Below are 20,554 nucleotides of genomic sequence, written 5' to 3'. Positions count from 1 at the left end.
TTTCTCAAGAGGTGCAGGATTTACATTCTCCAAAATTACAACACCAATATTACTAAATTAGATATATATATATATATATTAAAGTTTATAAATTAAATAATTTATAATTTATAAATTTATAAAAAAGATAAATTTAAAAATTTATATATACAGGAGGTACCTAAGTTAGATGCTCCATTGACGGCTAATTAATGCATCTGATTAAAACCTGGGACTCCACCAATCTAATGGCCACATATATGATTTGTAGGAGAGGATCCCAAACTGCTCAGGTTTCATGTATATGGCAATAAATGTTCTCTTATAGAAATCAGATGCCCAACCTTGAGCAGTTGGAGAAGGCAAAGGCAAAGGCAAAGGCTACAGACCATGCTGAGTTTCAAGAGGCAAAGGCGACTAACCTTGAGTAGTTGGAGGAGGTGAAGGCGACCCTGAGTAGCTGGAGGAGGCGGAGGCGCCTGAGCTGGAGGATGCAAAGGCATGTTTAATATTAATAGTGATTAATGTGGGAATAAACAAGTGCTAGGTGGTTGAATAAACTAGCACTGAATGTAAGCCTTAAATAAAGTGGTTTTAGTGTGTGTGAACAACCGCTAGTTTGTATAAGTCTCTTGTGTAGGAGTAGCCTCTTAAAAGGCATATGTGGTGGCATAATATTTGGCATATGTGGTGGCATCATACTTAGAATATGTGGTGGAATCTTATTTTGCATATAAGGTGGCATCACATTTAGCATATGTAATGAGGTCTCTCCTATAAAAAGGACCTACTTGTATAATGAATTCATGCTTTCCACTACATCTTGTACTCCCACAAATCCCCATAATCTTGTTATAGCACGTGGAGTTTTGCATTCAGCTTCTGCTATTGCCGTCACAGAGCTAGGCACCGCCCAACTCCGCCGCCCCTAGAGCCAGATGCCGTCGCCCCCCCAAAGCCCTGCGCTGCCAGCTGCCGTCGTTATTCAGAGCTAGTCGTCGCCACTCCACATCCCGCGCCGCCGCTGGCCAACCGAGTGGCACTAGTGCTGCCCAGCGCACCGGAGCGGCTGCAGCCAGTGCCACCTCCACCTGTGATCGCCGCCTGAGCCAGCTCCACGCGCCGTCTTGCCAAATTTTGCCACCTCAGCTAGTGGTACGCTTGGTTTTGCCACATGTGCCTGTCCCTTTTGCTGACGCCGCCTTGGCCAGCTCTATAGACCTACCCAGCCTCTGTCCTCAGCTCTAGCTCCGTGGGTATCTAAGGAAGGGAAAGAGAGGAGAAGTAACTCAGCTCGGCAGCATCTTCTTCACATAGGTACAAGCCTCTTTTGGGGCTCTCATTTTCATTTATTTATTGTCAAATTCAAGGCCTCTCTGTTGCATTTTTGGGGATTCTTGTTCATTAGGGAAGGTTATATAAGGTGGAAGCATCCATAGGCACTCTTGTTCTTCCGCAGTACTCGAGGAGTCTTGTGTTAGCTCATTCAAGTATACACCATGTTCTTGGTATACTTTCGTGATTGCACCTTCAATCTCGTGATATCTCGGTGCCTTGTGTGCATGCTCTCGTAACTCTCTTTTTCTCATATTTTTCAAAGAGCTCACATCAAGGGGGGGGGGGGTCCTGTTCCTAGTTCTCTCTCCAGCTTTGGAAAATCTCATGCTACTGTGAGGATGTCGCAAAGAGCCACTTCCAATGAGCTTTCTGGATTTGGTGCCTTCATGACAACCGAAGATCGACTTGATGGTCCCAACTACTCGTTATGGAGTTTCATGCTCAAGAATCTCTTAATTGCCAAGGGGCTATGGGAGATTGTCACCGGGCAAGAGCCTCGTCTTGTTGTTGCACCAACTCCTGGCGCCTCGACATCAAGGGCGACTCAGACTGTGGCACAAGTTGTGTCGGGTACAGCACCACCTCATGGACCCAGTGAAGACCAAAGACGGTGGGATGCTCGTGATGCTCAAGCAATGGCCATGATCGCTCTCTCAGTCAAGCGCTTGATTGTGCCTCACATCCGATCCTGCAGCTCTGCAAAGGGTTGCCTGGGTGGTCCTTGAGACCATGTTCTAGTCCCATAATGAAGCATAAGTCATATACATGATGCGAGAACTGGATGACCTGACCATGGACGAAGGTGATTCCATTTCAAATCATCTTACCAAGGTAACAAACCTTAAAGAACAGATGCCGAATATAGATGAGGTAGTTGATAACAAGAAATTGATCACCACCATTCTTAACTCCTTACCTAAGTCCTATCAGAGTTTCCATACTTTTTTAAACATCTCTATGAGAGGAGAAGGCAATCCTATATCCTTCGAGTTGGTTGGATTACTTCTCCAAGAGGAGCAGACAAGGAAGAACAGATCCATGGGTGATGCAAGCAAAGGAGACCTAGCCTACTTCTCCAAGGACAAAGGCAAAGTGGACTCGTCATCACAGGGTGACACCAAGAAGAAGAAAGGAAAGTGTCACTACTACCACAAGCCAGGACACTATATATTCGAAGAGTGTCGGAAGAGGCTCGCAAAGCTGAAAGCTGATGAAGACTATGAAAATTTCGCTTCTTCTACCTCCGATGACAAGAAGTAGCAGCCAGAAGATAAAGTAAACCTAGTCCAAGATGACTGGGCCTTCTAGCCACATTATCACTATGGGGGGAATGTTAAATATTAATAATGATTACCGTGGGAATAAACAAGTGCTAGGTGGTTGAGTAAACTAGCATTGAATATAAGCCTTAAATAAAGCGGTTCTAGTGTGTGTGGATAACCTCTAGTTTGTATAAGTCTCTTGTGTAGGACCAACCTCTTAAAAGGCATATGTGGTGGCATCACATCTAGCATATGCTTAGAATATGTAATGAGGTCTCTCCTATAAAAAGGACCTACTTGTATAATGAAGTCATGCTTTCCACTACATCTTCTACTCCCATAAATCCCCATAACCTTGTGCTGATTCTCTTGTTCATTATCATATCTCCCTCTTCTCCTCACTATTGTGTGGCTGCACTCTCTAGGCATTTGCTATCAAGGCACTCGAGTTGGCATTGCAAGACGTGGATTGCTCACAACGTGGACTGGCGCTAGGCTAGACGAGGAAAGGGCGCTGAGCACTAGAGGAGCCCACATGGAGCTGAGAAGGCAAGCAGGAGACCAACATGAACTATGAGCTAGAGTAGAGCTGAACTGTGAGCTGGAGCAGAACTGGCGATGTGGAGCTGGCAACTATGGAGCAGACGATGTGGAGTTGGAGCATTAGGTGAGCATTGGACCTAGCAAGGCGACGTGGAGCTAGAAACCATGGAGTAGAGGATGACGTGGAGTTGGAGCAGCAGGTGGAGCACATGTACGATCGTGTGACTGGTGGACTCGGGGTGAGCGTGACCTAAGTGTTTCGAGCGTCAGAGCGTGAAGTTCATGCTTTGGTGAGAGCTTCTCTAAGGCTCGATGAGAAAATGAAAAACTTCATTCAAAATTCAAATGAGCAAATGACTTGATATTGACATGCTCACAATTAGTTGTCACATCATTGGGACGACTAATAATTGGACGTGTGGAAGAGAAGACAAAAAGACTCAAAATTCAAATATATATTTGACCCCTCCATGTGGTGGTCTTCACCTCCCTCATACCTATATGTATTCTTATATAACATATACATAGTTTTATAAATACATAACGTATAAGAACACACACATATATAACATACATAAATGCATAATTCATATATATAACTATATGTATTCATTATAGTTAACTTTTTTTCATATACAAAATAGAAGATTACATACATACATGTCATTATCTCCCTCTCTAAAAAAACATACACTTACCATAAAAAACTCTTTACCTCTCTATTTACCCAAAAACCATCACAGCTAAGTGGATCCCCTAGCACTCGTAAGTCTCAAACTTTCAGCCAATGACATCTCGGAATAAATTCTATACTGAGAGAGAGAGAGAGAGAGAGAGAGAGAGAGAGAGAGAGAGAGAGAGAGAGAGAGAGAGAGAGAGATTAAATAGTAATTAAATTATTAATTATTAATTTACCTAAAACATCATCACGGCCATAATCGTGAGCCTCCATACTCTCACCATCGAAAACTCTCTATCTCTATCTCTCTATTTACCCAAAACACGATCATCGCCATAATGGATCCTGCAAAATGTACCATTATTGTATTTGGGCTTTGCACCTTGCTATATTTCTTCTTTTTCTTCACCATAAATAGAGCCAACATTCCCACCAAGAAAGCTATGCACACGGCTCAAGCAATGACTCTGACAAATGATCTCAAATGTATCTATATCCTAAGGTTTACTATAGTCATAGGAGTCTTACTAATGGCTCTCGCTCTCTCTTTCTCTCATCTCACCACCTTATTCCCAACCTTAGTATAGTCATGGGAGCTCAATTAAGGTGGAGAAGGTGCCCCTTGCTACTCCTCATTCCCACCTGTTGTATACGACACCTGTATAGCCAACTTCAACCTATACGGCACCTACTCTTGATCTGCCATGCCTGACACCTATATGTTGCTACCGAGAGAGGCACCCCCCCACCACCATCTCCTCAGCTAGAGAAGTCATTGTGTTCATGCAGGCAGAACTACTCTTGCTTCACCAGGCCCGACACCCGAGAGAGAGACACCCCCGCCACCACCTCCTTTGTTAAGACCCTCATTGGGCCGGAGACGTTGTCAGGCGTTTTTCTGAGAGATGTTTTGGCCTTGTGTACATATGGATGCATGGCATGTGTGAAGACTTGGCCTTTAAATGCGTTGGCAGATGTACAGGGTGAATGGTTTTGTTTTGGGCTTGTTGCAGGCCTGTCCGGAGTGTGGTTTACTGAGGTGATATCAGTTGCTCGGTAGCTCTGAGTTTGTGTGCGCGTCCAAGAAATAAATGGGCACTCGAAGCTGTATTTGAAGTGTGTGTGGAAGCATGGGAGCAGTTAATAGATTAGGGGGCCAAGGTCGCATTGAGCATTGGTGTGAAAAGGAATATGATGGTGGCCATCTTTTAGGCAAAATCAAAAAATAATAATACAACGTGGCCAGTTAGAAGAAGAGGACGTGGAGGTTTATTTCCTTGCCAGCACGAAGCTCTGGAAGGTTGGCGAAGGCGTGGAAAAGCGGGTTGCCATTTTTTGGAGCAGGGCTCGCGGGTGATGCGCAGCTGCAGACAAAAAGTGGGTTGCCGCCTTGTTTTTTTTGGCTCTCGGGCGTAGCCACTGCACACACAAAGGGGAGCCGCCTACGTGAAGCTGGGGGCCTCCCTTGTGAAGAGCAGTGAAGAGGACGTGGAGGAGCTTTGCTACGGCTACTGTGGAAGCACCGGCTGGTGCTGAATTCAGGCGAAGACAGGTGGTCGGGCTAGCGAGCACTGGTGGTCGTGTGGCTGGTGCAAAGAGAGAGAGAAAGAGCCGCCTTGATGCCAACGTGTGGAGGCCGCCAAGGAGATGCTGGCGACTGCTGCTGAAGACAGGTGGGCAGAGAGGACGGGCTAGGGATCCACTTAAGTGAAGAGCCTTGGTGCTGGAGGGCCGACGTGTGGTCTGGAGAAGAGGAGCCGGAGGGCTGCGACCAGAAGTGATCGTGGTTGGCACGTGAGCGTGCGGGGTTGATGAGCAGAGAAGCTATGGCGACTGAGAGGAGGTCGCCTAGGAGACAGAGCTGTGGACAGGCGACAGGGTGGCTGGATGCTGACCAGAGAAAGTGTTTTGGGTGTTGTGTGTTGTGTGTTGGTGACAGATGGTGCCAACATGAAGGACCATTTGAAGAGAGATAGAGATCGTGGCGGTGTGATTGACGCAGGCAAAGACAGTAGAGGTAGCCGTTTCAGAGAGTGCTGGCGACACACACAGAAGTGATGGGCTGCAGAGAGAGTTGAGGGTTGGTGGGGCGCCCTCTGAAGAGAGAAGTGGCCGGGTTCTTTCTGGTGTGATTGGCACAGCATGTAGGCGAGAGGCGAGTGACAGGTCAGAGTGTTGATGTGTTTGTGGTTGCAAAGGCTTGGTCGTCAGACGCAAGGTTGTATTCCCTTGGCAGTAAATCCAGGCCTGAGTGTTTATAAGTTGTGTGGGTAAGGCTTCTGTGTCGGGAGAAGCTTGTATGGTGTGTTGATTTGGAATATATTAGAAAGCATGTGAGGTGAAAACAAGAAAAAAAGACCATTGCCTCTATAGCCCTTCACCTCCCAACCTTGGAAACACAAACACGAACGGGGGCACCACCAGCCACCGACTGGAACACTTCTCTCAGTTCACCACACCACCCACACCAAAAAGATAGCACAAAACAGGGGCATCATAGACAAAGTAAACACCCAGCAATATATTCCCAGAAAACACATCATACAAGCTTCTCCCGACACAGAAGCCTTACTCACACAACCTTACAAACACTTACTCAAGCCTGGATTTACTGCCAAGGGAATTCGACCACGACCTCACAACCTCGGGAATTACAACCTTGCGTCTGACGACCAAGCCTTTTCAGCCACAAACACATCAACACTTCTCTGCACTGCACTCTCTCTCCTGACGGCAACCATACACGAAACGACCAGCCCCCACCAGTAGCGTCCGTGGTGGCTGCGCCAACCACACCAGAGAGAACCCGGCCACTCTCTCTCTTCAGAGGGCACCCCACCAGCAACCCTCAACTCTCTCTGCAGCCCATCACTTCTGTGTGTGTCGCCAGCACTCTCTGAAATGGCTACCTCTACTGTCTTTGCCTGCGTCAGTCACCGCCACGATCTCTATCTCTCTTCAGATGGTCCTTCATGTTGGCACCATATGTCACCAACACACAACACCCAAAACACTTTCTCTGGTCAGCATCCAGCTACCCTGTCGCCTGTCCACAGCTCTGTCTCCTAGGCGACCTCCTCTCAGTCGCCACAGCTTCTTTGCTCATCATCAACCCCGCACGCTCATGTGCCAACCACGATCACTTCTGGTCTTCAGCACACCTGCCCTTGCTTCCACATCCGGCTTCACCTACGCGGCCCACACCAGCCCACGCTTTGCTAGCCTGTCAACCCCTGCACTTCATCTCTGCGCCAACCACTGCGCGCCAACCAGCCCATCTGCTATTCGCTCAGCCTCTGCTCTCCGCTCTGCAGACGACCACCACCACCTCAAGAGCCATAGCTTCTCGTACCCAAGGCGGCCACCCTCTGTCTCACAGCCCTCAGCTCTGCCAACATCTCTCACACGGCGGCCCTCCTGTGCCGAGTCCCAGAGCCCCATTCTTCTACAAGGCGGCAACACCTTTTCTTCTTCGCTAATCTTCCAGAACTTCGTGCTGGCAAGGAAATAAACCTCCACGTCCTCTTCGTTGCTCTTCACAAGGGAGGCCCCCAACTTCACGTAGGCGGCTCCCCTTTGTGTGTGCCTGCGGCTACGCCCGAGAGCCAAAAAAACAAGGCGGCAACCCACTTTTTGTCTGCAGCTGCGCATCACCCGCGAGCCCTGCTCCAAATGGCAACCCGCTTTTCCACGCCTTCACCAACCTTCTAGAGCTTCGTGCTGGCAAGGAAATAAACCTCCATGTCCTCTTCTTCTAACTAGCCATGTTGTATTATTATTTTTTGATTTTGCCTAAAAGATGGCCACCATCATATTCCTTTTCACACCAGTGCTCAATGTGACCTTGGCCCCTTAATCTATTAACTGCTCCCATGCTTCCACACACACTTCAAATACAGCTTTGAGTGCCCATTTATTTCTTGGACGCGCACACAAACTCAGAGCTACCGAGCAACTGATATCACCTCAGCAAACCACACTCCAGACAAGCCTGCAACAAGCCCAAAACAAAACCATTCACCCAGTACATTTGCCAACGCATTCAAAGGCCAAGTCTTCACACATGCCATGCAGGCATATGTACACAAGCCCAAAACATCTCTCAGAAAAACGCCTGACAACGTCATCCTCCTTTGGCAAGACGGAGGCACCCCCCCACCATCTCCTCACCACCTCCTTTGCCAAGACTCTCAATGGGTCGGAGATGTCATCATGTTCATATGTGGGCACACCTACTCGTGCTTCGCCAGGCCTGACACCTATATGACCAGTTGTTGCTGAGAGAGAGGCACCCCCCACCACCATCTCCTCACCACCTCCTTCATCAAGACCTTGAGATTGAGGTCATTGAGGCTACTGAGGCCACTATGTGGGTCCACATAGTAAAAAGGCTGTCGTCGTCACTATGAGTCAACATTTGTGAAAAGGATAGAAGACAGCATGAGCACATGAGAGAGGTTGCTCTTCACCCAACTCAGCCGGCATGATGATCAGGGCATGGCCATCATCATCCCCATCATCATCAAAGTGAGGAGCTCATTAATGTCTTCATTATCAAGGCGAGGACAACCATCATCGAGTTTGGAGTTATTGATGCCATCACCTTCTGTCTAGCTCCATCTCTGCCACCAGCATCAATCTCAGCACTTCTTAGTTTTGCTAGCATCACCTACACATGTAAGCATTGCCTGCATATCAGCGTCACCAACACCACCATCATAGCTGCATGAGTGTTGCCAATACCACCTCTGCCCTTTTGTGTATTGCACTTATCACATTCTAGCCCAGCCCAAATAGCTGCTTGCGCCGCTTTTTCTCAATTGCCTGTGCTGCCCTGATACAACTGTCTGCACTACCTTGTGGGGCTAAACCACCATCTTTTGCCATCACTTCTGCCAACAGCCACCACCACCACCACCGACCAACACTGCCTTCCAGCTACCATCAGGGTCTTGATTGTTAAGGCTACTGAGGCCACTTTGTGGGTCCGCATAGTAAAAAGGCTAGCACCACCTTTGCCCTTTTGTCTATTTCGCCCATCGCCCACTAGCCCAATCAGTGTGGCCCAACACTAGCAGCCTAGATAGCTGCTTGTGCCCCCTTTCTCAGTCGCCTGGCGCCGCCCTGTGGGGCTAAGCCACCATGTTATGCCAGTACTTCTGCCCCAATAGCTCTAACACCACCTTCCAGCTACCATCAGGGTCTTGACCCCGTTGAGGCTACTGAGGCCACTTTGTGGGTTCACACAGTAAAAAGGCCATCATCACTGTGGGCTGACGTTTGTGAAAAGGGAGAAGAGGGAGGTGGCCAAAAAAAGTGTCGAAGTCGGGGAGAGTCTGCTCTTCAATGTGTGATTACGAATGTTGTGTGTAATAGGCACTAAAATTTAATGTATGCTGAAGATTAAAAAGGTGACCTGTTTATTTAATAATAAATTATTTTTAAAATACAATTCATCATAATTAATGAATGCCAAAGGATGAAAAGATAATGTGTCTATTTAAAAACATGTAATCTGCCACTCATTCATCACCTACATCCAAAATAATAATAGTCAATGCACACAGATGATTAAACACATTATCCTGACCATATTATACCAACGCACACAACTAATTAAACACAATAATCTTGGTAAATTATATAAATAAAATGTGCATCCAAATAAAATATCCCGAAATAAAATAATGGGCGTCCCCATTAAGGTTATGGCTAGTAACTAGAGTGATTGGTTTTTCCCTTCTATCATGTTAAAGTGACTAGTTTTCCCATTATTATTTTGCTTTGGCTTGTAAAAATCGTCTTGTCTCTATGGTGATCAATTTTTATAAACAAAATCACTCCTTTATGAATAAAGCTTTATAATCTTGTGTCTTTAGCATTCTCATTTACTATATATTTTGTATCTTGTGAATAAAAATGTAGTTTTCTCAAAACTCTATATTCATAATGAAAAAACATGTCATTTTTTAAATACCATAGTATGTACATTAATTATGACTATCGCGGGTGGAACATGTGCTAGATCATTATGCGATATCATGAGACATATGAACACCTTTTATGATTTCATATTCAGGCATCAATATTTTTGTAACGTGCTAAGGCCTCATACCTTCTTACATACCAAATAGTATTTTATACTTTTGGTAGGCCCAAGACTTTATAGTATTTCTTGCTATGTTTTTGTAGATCTTGCATGCTCATAAACTCAAAAGCAATTGTGCTTTGTTTTTGGAAGTTATCTTATTGAAAAGTAAGCTTTTTTTAGTACATATAAATATGGGTGAGTGGTATAAGGGCCACACTCAAGCTAGGGGAGATTCAACCCACTCTTGTGTTGATGGTGACCTCTACTCTATTCTCCATCTCACTTTGTTTATTAAGGTCTATACTCTTAATTTGTACAAGTATATGTTATGTTCTAATTTTTGTGTTGAGAAATTCGAATTCCTTCTCCAAGTGTCATAAAGGTCCTGACAGTGGTATTAGAGCTTTGGGAACCACACAAGGAGAAGGATTTTTGAAGAAAATTTTAAAAATCAAGGTTTACGTAATTTATTTAGTGCAAAGAAGGCCAAAGGTTTGATTTTTGGGAATTACAAAAGCTTCAAAAATCAAAAGAGAATTATCACATGAAAAAGAAAGGCCTGCAAAAGTCTGCAACAAGGGTATAAGTGCTTGGACAAACAAAGGAGCTCACCAAAAATCCAAAGGGTAAAAGGAAGAAAGGCATAAAAACCTTTGGGCAAAGGTTGGATGGTTTATGGGAATTTTATGGAACTTTGAATGAAGAATTAGATCAAGGGCTATAGATTAATGCCACCTTTTTCAAAAACCAAAACCACTCTTCTTCTTGCAAAATGACTTTCCTTAATCTTTAACCTCTTAAGGATCAAGCAATATGGATGTAATTAGCAGTCAGGAGCTTCATCACTCTAATCTCAAAATTGCTAAGCCTATAAGCTTGAGGATTTGTATATTCAAGGGCTCCTATTTTTTTCCCCTCCATCACTTTTTTTATCCTCAAGCGTCATGGGTTGCCTCGCACTACCCTATCGGCGGCGAATTCATCTTTTCTCTCTCTCTCTCTCTCTCTCTCTCTCTCTCTCTCTCTCCTTAGTGCCATAGCCACCGGCCGCCTTATTAATTTCTCTCTCCTCTTCTTGTGCCAAATGATCATCATTGTTTCTCCTTTTTTGTGGTGCGTTGAGTGTTAGCCATTAAGCTTTATGTTAAAGCTTTTGTATTAAAGCTTTAAGCTTTGTGTTAAAGCTTTATATTAAAAAGCCTATAACATAAGCTTTATAACTTACCTTATAAGCTTATAATTCAAAGCTTTTAAAAAGCTTCAAGATTCTACCTTCCCTTACACATTTGGTTACCAAAAAAAAAAAGCTTCAAAAGGTTGATTTTTTAAAAAAAAATTAAAAGCTTTCTATTCAAAAGCTTTGAAATTCAAAAAAAAATATTGCCCACACAAGCTCTCTAAGAGTTCGGAAAGCTATAAAGGTACGAGAGAAAGAAGGGAAAAAGGATTTAAGCAGTTTGGTCACACACATTCTTTCAAGGCAATTGTGGGCTACTTCAACAATTTAATCTCAAAGGCTTCAAATACCACTTACGGGCTTTTGTGATACTTGAAGTTGGGATTCTTGCTGCACAAAATTGGGACAACATATGACTTCAACAAATTCGAAGCAAGGACTACTCTTCACATGTTTATTTGCTTATTTATCAAATTTTTATATCTTTATTTTTCTTTCTCTATCCCTTATCATTTCAAACCCACGATCTCCTTCTATTTCCAATAAACTTATGACTCTGATTTGCCAGCTTTCGGCCTCATCTTTCACCAAACTACTGGGATTGCACGATGATCTTCATTCGTCTCTAAGACGCTTTGCCTTCAATTGTGCTTTTGCGACATGCTATGGTCGGTCTCCCTTCACAGGTTTTGGTGAGTCCCATGCCTGTATGCAATTCTGGCCTAGCCTCTCTTCAAGATCAAACTACTGGGATTGCACGAGGATCTTCATTCATCTGAGACGCTTGCCTTCAATTGTGCTTTTGCAACATGCTATGGTCTCGGCCTCCCTTCGCAGGTTTTGGTGAGTCCCATGCCCGTATGTAATTCTGGCCTTGCCTCTCTTCAAGATCAATTAAATGAAGAATAAGCTAAGAGAATATAATTGGAATAACTACTCTCTAATAGGAAATGATCAAGAAGTGTTGAACCTGACTTTGATATTAGATGTATGCTTTTAAATTGAATGCTACTCCTTCAAAGTATTTAAAAAAATAGCTTTTCAAGGAACAAAGTATAATTGCACGAAGGAAGTGAAAGATGTACTTTTATCCACTACACCACATAGTCAACCTCACACATTTCTAGTTGCATCTTTGCATTCATATGATGTTATTCTTAGAATGCCTTGGATATATGAGCATAACCCTCACATTGATTATGATTTATATGTCATATCTTTTGAATTCAATGGTGAGAAAGTATACTTAAAAGGATTACAAGAATCTAGTGGATATGTACTCCTTAGCCATACCCAAGCTAAGAGAGCAATGAGAAAAAAGGAAAAGACTTATCTAGTCATGGTTAATGAGGTTTCTGCCTCTAAATTGATTTCCAAGGACACCTCGCATGAACCATTCATTTCACAATTTTCAGATTGTTTTATGAATGAGTTATCTCTTGGAATACCTATAACTAGACTAGAAGACCATAGGATAGACATTATTCTTGGTAGTATTCCGCCTTGTAGGGCTCCTTATAGAGTAAATTTTCTAGATAAAAAAGAGATCCAATCTCAGATTGAGGACCTACTTGATAGGGAACTTATTAGGGTTCTTCTTGTCCTCAAAAAGAAGAATGGAACGTCTTGCATATGTATTGACTACCAAGATTTAAATAAGAATACTGTCAAGAATAGATATCCTATTCCACATGTGGATGATCTCTTAGATAAGTTGAGAGGAGCCAAATTATTTTCCAAGATTAACCTTAAGCCAAGCTATCATTAGGTTAGAATGGCTGAAAGAGATGTTTATAAGTATGCTTTTCTCGTGCAAATGGGTTATTATGAATTTTTATTAATGCCTTTTGGACTTACTAATGCATCGACTACACTTACTCGCATGATGAACGATATATTCCTGAAGCCCCAAAATTTTGTAGTTGTTTTCTTTGATGACATCTTGGTTTTTAGCAAAGATGAAGATGAGCACAAAAAACATCTAGAGATAGTATTCAATGTTTTGAAAGAAAATAAACTCTATGCCAACCCATACAAGAGTGAATTCTTTTAAAAAGAAATTAAATACCTTGGATATATTGTGTCTGTAGAAGAAATTTGTCTTGATCCTAAAAAGGTAGAGACCATTAGATCATGGCCTAGACATGAGTTGAGATGTTTTCTTGGTTTATGTTCTTATTATAGAAGATTTGTAAATTTTTTTTCTTAAAAAGCACATCACTTGACTGAATTATTGAAAAAGACTAAAAGTTTTTGTTTGGACTGACATGCATGAAAAATCTTTTAATGCACTTAAGACTGCACTTACCCATGCACCTGTATTAACACTAATTGATTTACTTAGATCATTCTTTGTGGTAGTAGCGGACATGGTATTAGTGTTATGCTTATGCAAGATAATCATCCAAATGCTTTTGAAAGTAGAAAATTGAAGCAATTGCTTTTGAAAGTAGAAAATTGAAACTATCAAAACTTAAGTACAGTACTTAAGTTTTTGTTTGGACTGACATGCATGAAAAATCTTTTAATGCACTTAAGACTGCACTTACCCATGCACCTGTATTAACACTAATTGATTTACTTAGATCATTCTTTGTGGTAGTAGCGGACATGGTATTAGTGTTATGCTTATGTAAGATAATCATCCAATTGCTTTTGAAAGTAGAAAATTGAAGCAATTGCTTTTGAAAGTAGAAAATTGAAACTATCAAAACTTAAGTACAGTACTTATGATAAAGAATTGATTGTTGTTGTTCATGCATTGAAAATTTGGAAACATTATCTTATAGTTTCTGAGTTTATCATTAAAATTGATCAGTAAAGTATTAAAAAATTACTTTCACAACCTTTAATATCAGATAGACATATTAAGTGGGCATCTTTTATTCAAAGTTTTCAGCCAACTATTTAATATACACTTGGACGTGAAAATGTTGTTGTTTGCTGATGCTTTGAGTAGGAGACCTACCATTAATAATATATTTGCTATTGAAGGCATTTCTTTTGATAACATAAAAGGAACATATGAAAATGATTCTGATTTTTTTGTATGCATACAACAAGATCAAAGATAATGATTGGTTACCTCTTTTTGATTATTCTTATAATGATTGGTTACCTCTTTTTGATTATTCTTATGATGATGGTTTTCTTTTCTTCCAAAAGAGATTATGCATTACTAAACCATTTAGGCAAGCTATTATTGAAGAATCTCATCAACCACCTTTCGCTGGTCATTGAGGAGCATCATCTACTATGCAAATAGTTACCAGAGTTTTTTCTTAGCCTACTGTGCATAAAGATGTTGCTAAGTTTGTTTCTGAATGTGTTATTTGCCAAAAGATTAAGAGTCATAATGGAAAGAAGTTTGGTTTGCTTATGCCTTTGCCTATTCCTAATGAGCCATGGGAATAAATAAGTATGGAATTTATCACTGGTTTTCCTTTGACTTCTAACAAGAATGATATTATTTGGACTATAGTAGATAGATTTAGCAAACAAGCTTACTTTATTGCTTGCAAAAAGACATTAACTACTTATTAAGCTATACATATTTTCATTGAACAAGTCTTTGAGCATCATGGTTTACCAAAGATTATTGTTTACTGCTATTCACATCTTACATAGATTACAAAGGGAACTCAGATTTGTTAGCAAACAAAACAACAAACTAAATGACAACACTGGTGACAAACAGATTGACAACCAGATTGATAAATAGACTAACAAATAGATTGACAAACTGCATCTTGCATTCAGAAATCCGCCCATAACTACACAGAAAATCTGCCTAGAAACATCTTCATCTTCGTCTTCTTTTTAACCACCAAGAACTACCCCATATATAAAGACTCCCACGACTTCTAACTTCCATCCAGATTCTAAAAGACACTTCACATTACATCCGATTTTGACAAATTGAAAGACAAAAAGTAGACAAAAAGAGCATCTAATTTTCAGCCTTAAACACTTGGCACAGCTCGGTGGCTTGAGCCATAGGCTGACTTCGGATCCACAATCCCTTGATCCGGATTATTTTCCGCCTTATCCTTCTCAGTACTTGCATCTTGAACTGTCACTTCAACTTCCAACTTCTTTGTCTTCTCAGCTTCTGGCTCTACCTTTAGAAGAGCAATAGTATTCACCTAAAGCTCATCCTGCTTGTCTGCCTTCGCTTTAACTCCTGATTCCTCCCCCTCAAACTCCATCTGCACCAAATTGACCTTTCACTCTGCTTCCAACTGCTGCTGCAAATCTGCCACAATCCGCTTCAACTCCTCATTTTCATTTCGAACACTCTTATCACCTGCTGCTTCAAACCACATTTTGAATTTGTCAATGGGCTCCCCCAAATGTTCTTCAAACATTCGGCTGGCATGACTCCATAATTTTTGAGTATATTGCTGCACCTCTTTCTTCAACTCTTCCAAATCTGCCTCAGCCACACCAGCACACCTGTAACGGATTGCCCCTCCAAGACTGCTTTCTCCATACTGATCAACGTAGTCAATCTGTTCATCAGGAAATTATTATCCGACATAAGCTCCTCAATCTGATCTTCAAAGGACTTAAACTGCACATCAATAGACATTTTTAAGCCATCTACCCAACTTCCAAATTCCATAGCTGCTTGCAACACTTCTTCCATCTTCCCTTGCATCTGCTCATTTAGTTTTGACAAATTTTGCTCAAGCTGAGCCTTTTCTTTTCCTGCTACTTCCAACTGATCCTTAAGAATCTGAATCTGCCTTTCTAATATTCCCAGCTGCTCTGAATTCACCTTCTGACCCTCCCCAAAGACACAAGCATTGCCTCTTGATTGTTGATAAATCTACCCAACTTCGCCAGGCTGTTGATAGCCTCGTTTGTAGTATACCCCAAGGCAAATTGACACTAGCCCAACTCTGTGACATCAGAGGCTTGGACACAGATTGAAATGGCTTCTGTTCTCCTGACTTTTCCCCCAACTTTTGCGGAATGAAAGTGAAAGTCTTGGCCTTTGGCCCTACATGAGGCACATTTGGCAAAGAAGAAAACAATGTAAACTTACTTGCTCCCGCTTGGGCTACCGCATCACTGCAGTCCGGAGTCACCCAAGTAATGCGATTTGCTGGCTTTTGCTTTGAACCCGATGGAGATCCGTACTCCAATTTCCGCTTCTTTGCCTCCTTGAACAGCGTTATCACCGGTCCCACAAGTACCTGCAACACATGACTGAAAATACCCCCCAAATATGGGACAAGCTTCGTCAGGGACGGTGATCTCCTCTTATCTTTGATCTCTGCAATCTGCAGTCTCTCAAAAAGGAATGAGGCCCAGTAAATGCGAACCCCATGCTCTGCATTCCATAACAGTGCAAACGCCTCTTTTGACATGTATGCTGTCTTTGCCAACAAACAGATTTTATCCAAGTACCAAAATAGATGCTTGCTTCTCATTTTTTCTGCATTCCTCACCATATAATAGCCCCTGGTGCTCTGTGGCGGCCCAAACTCCCCTTTCATGATAGAATCCGTAATCTTCTTCAGCTTTGCACCCTGTTGATTTGGCAACTTAAACACCTCAGCCACTAATTATGGCGTCACCTCTTTGTCATCAGTGATGTAATGCTGCATCTGCTGCTTTGCAAAAGGATTTTGCTGCCATGCAGACCAAGGCAACTGTGCATACTCAAACAATCCAATCCGCTTTAGCCAAACCTTCGTTTCATCTTCATGCAAATCAATACCTTCATCTGACTCCATGTCGCCACTCTGGGCTTCTGATACATTCTCGGCTTCATTATCATCTTAGAATGAGGATTTTAGGGTTACATTTGACTCTTATAGGTGACTTGGCTGTTCACACTTGGGCGCCCATACATGGCCGGCCGACCCTAACCCTTATCCTACTGATATTCAAGGTGCGCCTCTCATCGGCGATGACCCAATCCCTTTATCCTTAACATATGGTGCCGACAAGCCCGGCCCATGACTCAGAATATTTAAATTAATGACGTAAAACATAGTACATCTCAATGTCCGTCATGGGTTAACATGCCCCCCTTCCTGATGTAGATTCCGTCCTCGGAAGCTATGGTATGGTAAGCTCGAGAGGGTTGTTGTTGACCAGCTGCAAAATAGTGAAGTAGAGTGAAAGTATGCTGGAATTCAAAAGATATAAAGTGTATAAATTCAAGCATGTTAGACCACAATGGATGTTGTTATGAGAACTTAGTTTAAGGGTCACATGAATGAGCTAGTGTAGCAAATTAATAGGAGTTTAAAATTATTGAAAGTAAATCAAGAGTAAGCAAGGTGTCAAAGGTTAATCAAAGTTTATAACTGGCCTAAGTCAAGGAAAATAACCAAGCTTAATAAATAAACAGATGACCACACTGTGTCTACTCTAAGAACAAGTTAATACCACAAGCTTAGGGACACAAGAAACATCAGAGTTACAGGAGCCTTTTGCCTCTTTTTTTAAAAAAAAAAATAATTTAATGCACGTGACAAATTTTACACACAATGGCGACCTTCCTAAGGCAAAACTAACATCGATCCTGGTACCATGTTTAACACAAGGCATTATCCAGGAATCTATTAGCTTACTTTAGGCAAGGCTACCCCCTACCAACCAAGGCATCGGTCTGGAGTAGAATACTCCTCGCCTACCAAGTATCAATAAGGCGATAGGCCAACATTAAAGCACATCATAGACTTGTATTGCCATTTATTGTAGGCTTTTTTTTTAAATCTATTTCTTTTTGATCTTCGCTCCTGAACTATAATTTGTCTTGCATCCTTTCGACAAAGGGGTAATAGCTATGTCCTAGAGGTCAACACACACATGGCCAGGTGTCAAACATTAAGATGGTTTTACCCTAGACCTAAGACAATCGTATTCCAAGGTTAACTAAAGACGTCATGCTGCCTAGGAATATTTCCAATAAAGTTAAGCTCATTAATGATTTACACTAGCATGCAAGCAACTTCAAAAACTAAGTAGTACATTGACAATTTCCATGTGGTCATGCATTATAGTTTATGCAATTGATTGAACAGTAAAAACGAAAGAGAGTGGGTATGGAAGAATTACACCTGTAATTGGAGATCTCCTTGATTTGACGAGACAGCTTGCAATTTGATGTAGATATATTTTGATGAACATTGCGGCAGTCTCAAGACTTGAAAGCGAATCCACCTCAAACTTTTTAACCTGTACAATCAACTAACAAGCACTATACCTCGAGAGGCACATCAGTGTGAAAATTTCAAGACTTGTTTAAGGAATCTAAACTAGAAAAAACTTGCAAACACTAACCTACCTACCAGTCACTACACTACTACTGAGGATACGGTAAGAGGATGTTGTAGAGTCCTGGCTCTAGCCCTAAGGCTAAGCCTCTATCCACATCATCCAAACAAATAAAGTCAACCTCAGTAGTGCCATGAGTTTCATCCGTCCATTTATCATTGTCAGATATTTCCTTTTCATTTTCCCATCCACATAAACTCATCAAAAATGTAACCATGCGAGGATAGTCATCTTGTGGAAAAGGAAAGCATTGGGCTATCGGGGATATGTCCTCTACGGAGTAGGGGTCAGTCATGGTCAATAGGCGAATTAGCCATTCTAATTCCTCAACATTTTCTTCTCTGGCTAGTACATCTATATGATCCCATTCAGTTTCAATTACAGGATAGCACATGTGAAATATCTGAGAAAGGTATAGATGATATCTCTCACCAAAGGTGGGAGTGGATGAAGTGTATGACGATCGTGCATCTGCCATATCTGCAAACACAGATATAGCATCAGTAGGTTTATGACAGGTCAATCTAGTTCTTGATTGTATACGGATATTTCTCTTGTTTTTGTGCTCTTGCTCTTTTTACTATTTTTTGTTTTTCTTTTTTTTAAATGTATGAAGCTATATATATACATCCCCTTGAATTTGGCAATCACATGGTCAGGGGAGAAGGTTATAAGGAGGAAGCATTAGAATGTCGAGCGTGAGTACATGCTCCCCCTTTCCTTGGGTGGATCATATTATTTGCAATGATGTTGCAGCCTCTTGGAACCAATTTGTCCAGCGGGTCATAGGTTGTGATGTGGGCAGATAGCTTTTTATGACCCTTGTGGCCACATCCAATTGCAAAGATGGTAGTGTACGCTCCCATTGACGAATGGAGGAAATAGTTTCCGATGATACTATTACAAGGGGAGACGTAGACTCATCGGTTTTTTGTTGGGTGTTGACAAGAGTAGGTGCAGAGCATGTAGAAACTTCTATATGAGTGTGTGCCTGGCATGAGGAGCTAGAAGCTTCATGTGGCTCCCCCCTTCCTGAGCTAGGTGGTAATGATCGATATCGTTTGGGAATCCAAACTAACTTTGGAAGAAGTGGTGCGGAGCACTCTATTACCTTTCCCTTACCACGATCTTGAATTATCATTGGGGTGGCAACAATCGGTTTGCAAGGTTTTACAGGTGATGTAGAGGGATTCAACTTATGTTTAGGGACCCAAATCTGGTCATTCCCCTTGTAGTACCCTTAAGCTACTAATAATTTTTTAGGGATCCATCGCGATGTTACATTGCCCTTTCTCGGGTGGATAGCTGCTTTCCTTTTACGAGGCTTCTTGGTGGCTGAACGAGATTGAGCAGGGGAAGTAGCTGTTAACGAAGCTTTGGGGACCCATTTGTATGTACTCTTTGGCATAGTAAGCGAAGCTTTAGGGACCACCTTGCCTGTTTCCACTCTTGGCGTTGAAGCGTTAGAGGGGTGGCCAACAATCGAAGATGGTTTTGCCACTGGACTTTGTGATTTTTCATTATCTAGCATTTGAGTGGATGACTTAGGTGCGGGATTTTGAGCGGTTAGACCTCGTGTTGGTTCTTGCATTGTGACTTGTCTGGTTGCCTAATCGATATTGCACTTGTGGCCATCATCCATTTGCGCCCTAAGATTACAGTCCCTTCCATGGTACCAGTAGGCATAACCAAAAAGCTTTGAATTATGGTTCCCTTGTCATAAGCAACCGGAGTGTGCAGAATTCCTGAGACAGGGGTTTTCTTCTTGTTGATTCCTTGAACTTGGATAGAACTCTTGGTTAAAGGTGGTTTTCCCAGTTGACACCACACGCCATATGATAGCAAATTGTGTTGAGCTCCTGTATCCAATAATGCATTATACAACACCTCCCCGTAAGGACTCTGTAACTCAATTGGGTATCTTAGAGGTGGGTCAGATTCCAGTGCATCCTCCTCTGCTTCCTCGAAAAATACTTGCGTAATTCCCAAGTTGGCTTCTCGTTGTCTCCTAGCACGCTGTTGACGTTCTTTGGCTTCGACTCTCGCTTGTATCTTTTTAAGCTCAGCTTGTTCTTTAGCTGCCTTCTTTTGATGGATTGCATGTAACTCCTCCTGGCTTAGGGGGTCATAGTATCGTTTGAATTTACTCCCATTAAGGAATCCAATGGTTTCAACTCCGTCCAGAGTCT

General features: G+C 42.3%; 1 protein-coding gene across 1 annotated transcript; it reads left to right on the top strand.

The window, feature by feature from the left end:
• Positions 1 to 787: 787 nt before the first annotated feature.
• On the top strand, positions 788 to 3,567 carry LOC147620718 (uncharacterized). The gene is made up of 2 exons (XM_086824986.1): positions 788 to 1,296; positions 1,616 to 3,567. The coding sequence occupies exon 2, from the start codon at positions 1,656 to 1,658 to the stop codon at positions 2,040 to 2,042; it is 387 nt and encodes a 128-aa protein (XP_086681112.1). The 5' UTR covers positions 788 to 1,296; positions 1,616 to 1,655; the 3' UTR covers positions 2,043 to 3,567.
• Positions 3,568 to 20,554: the final 16,987 nt, after the last annotated feature.

This window comes from Cibotium barometz, chromosome 31 (assembly GCF_041138505.1).
Source record: "Cibotium barometz isolate CiBa-2024 chromosome 31, ASM4113850v1, whole genome shotgun sequence".
NCBI lineage: Eukaryota > Viridiplantae > Streptophyta > Polypodiopsida > Cyatheales > Cibotiaceae > Cibotium > Cibotium barometz.
The sequence above is the reverse complement of the archived record's forward strand: the minus strand, read 5'-3'. Positions and strand labels throughout refer to the sequence as shown.

Coding starts and splice junctions, on each gene's coding strand:
- LOC147620718 (XM_086824986.1), top strand. CDS start 1,656: ATGTCGCAAAGAGCCACTTCCAATGAGCTTTCTGGATTTGGTGCCTTC.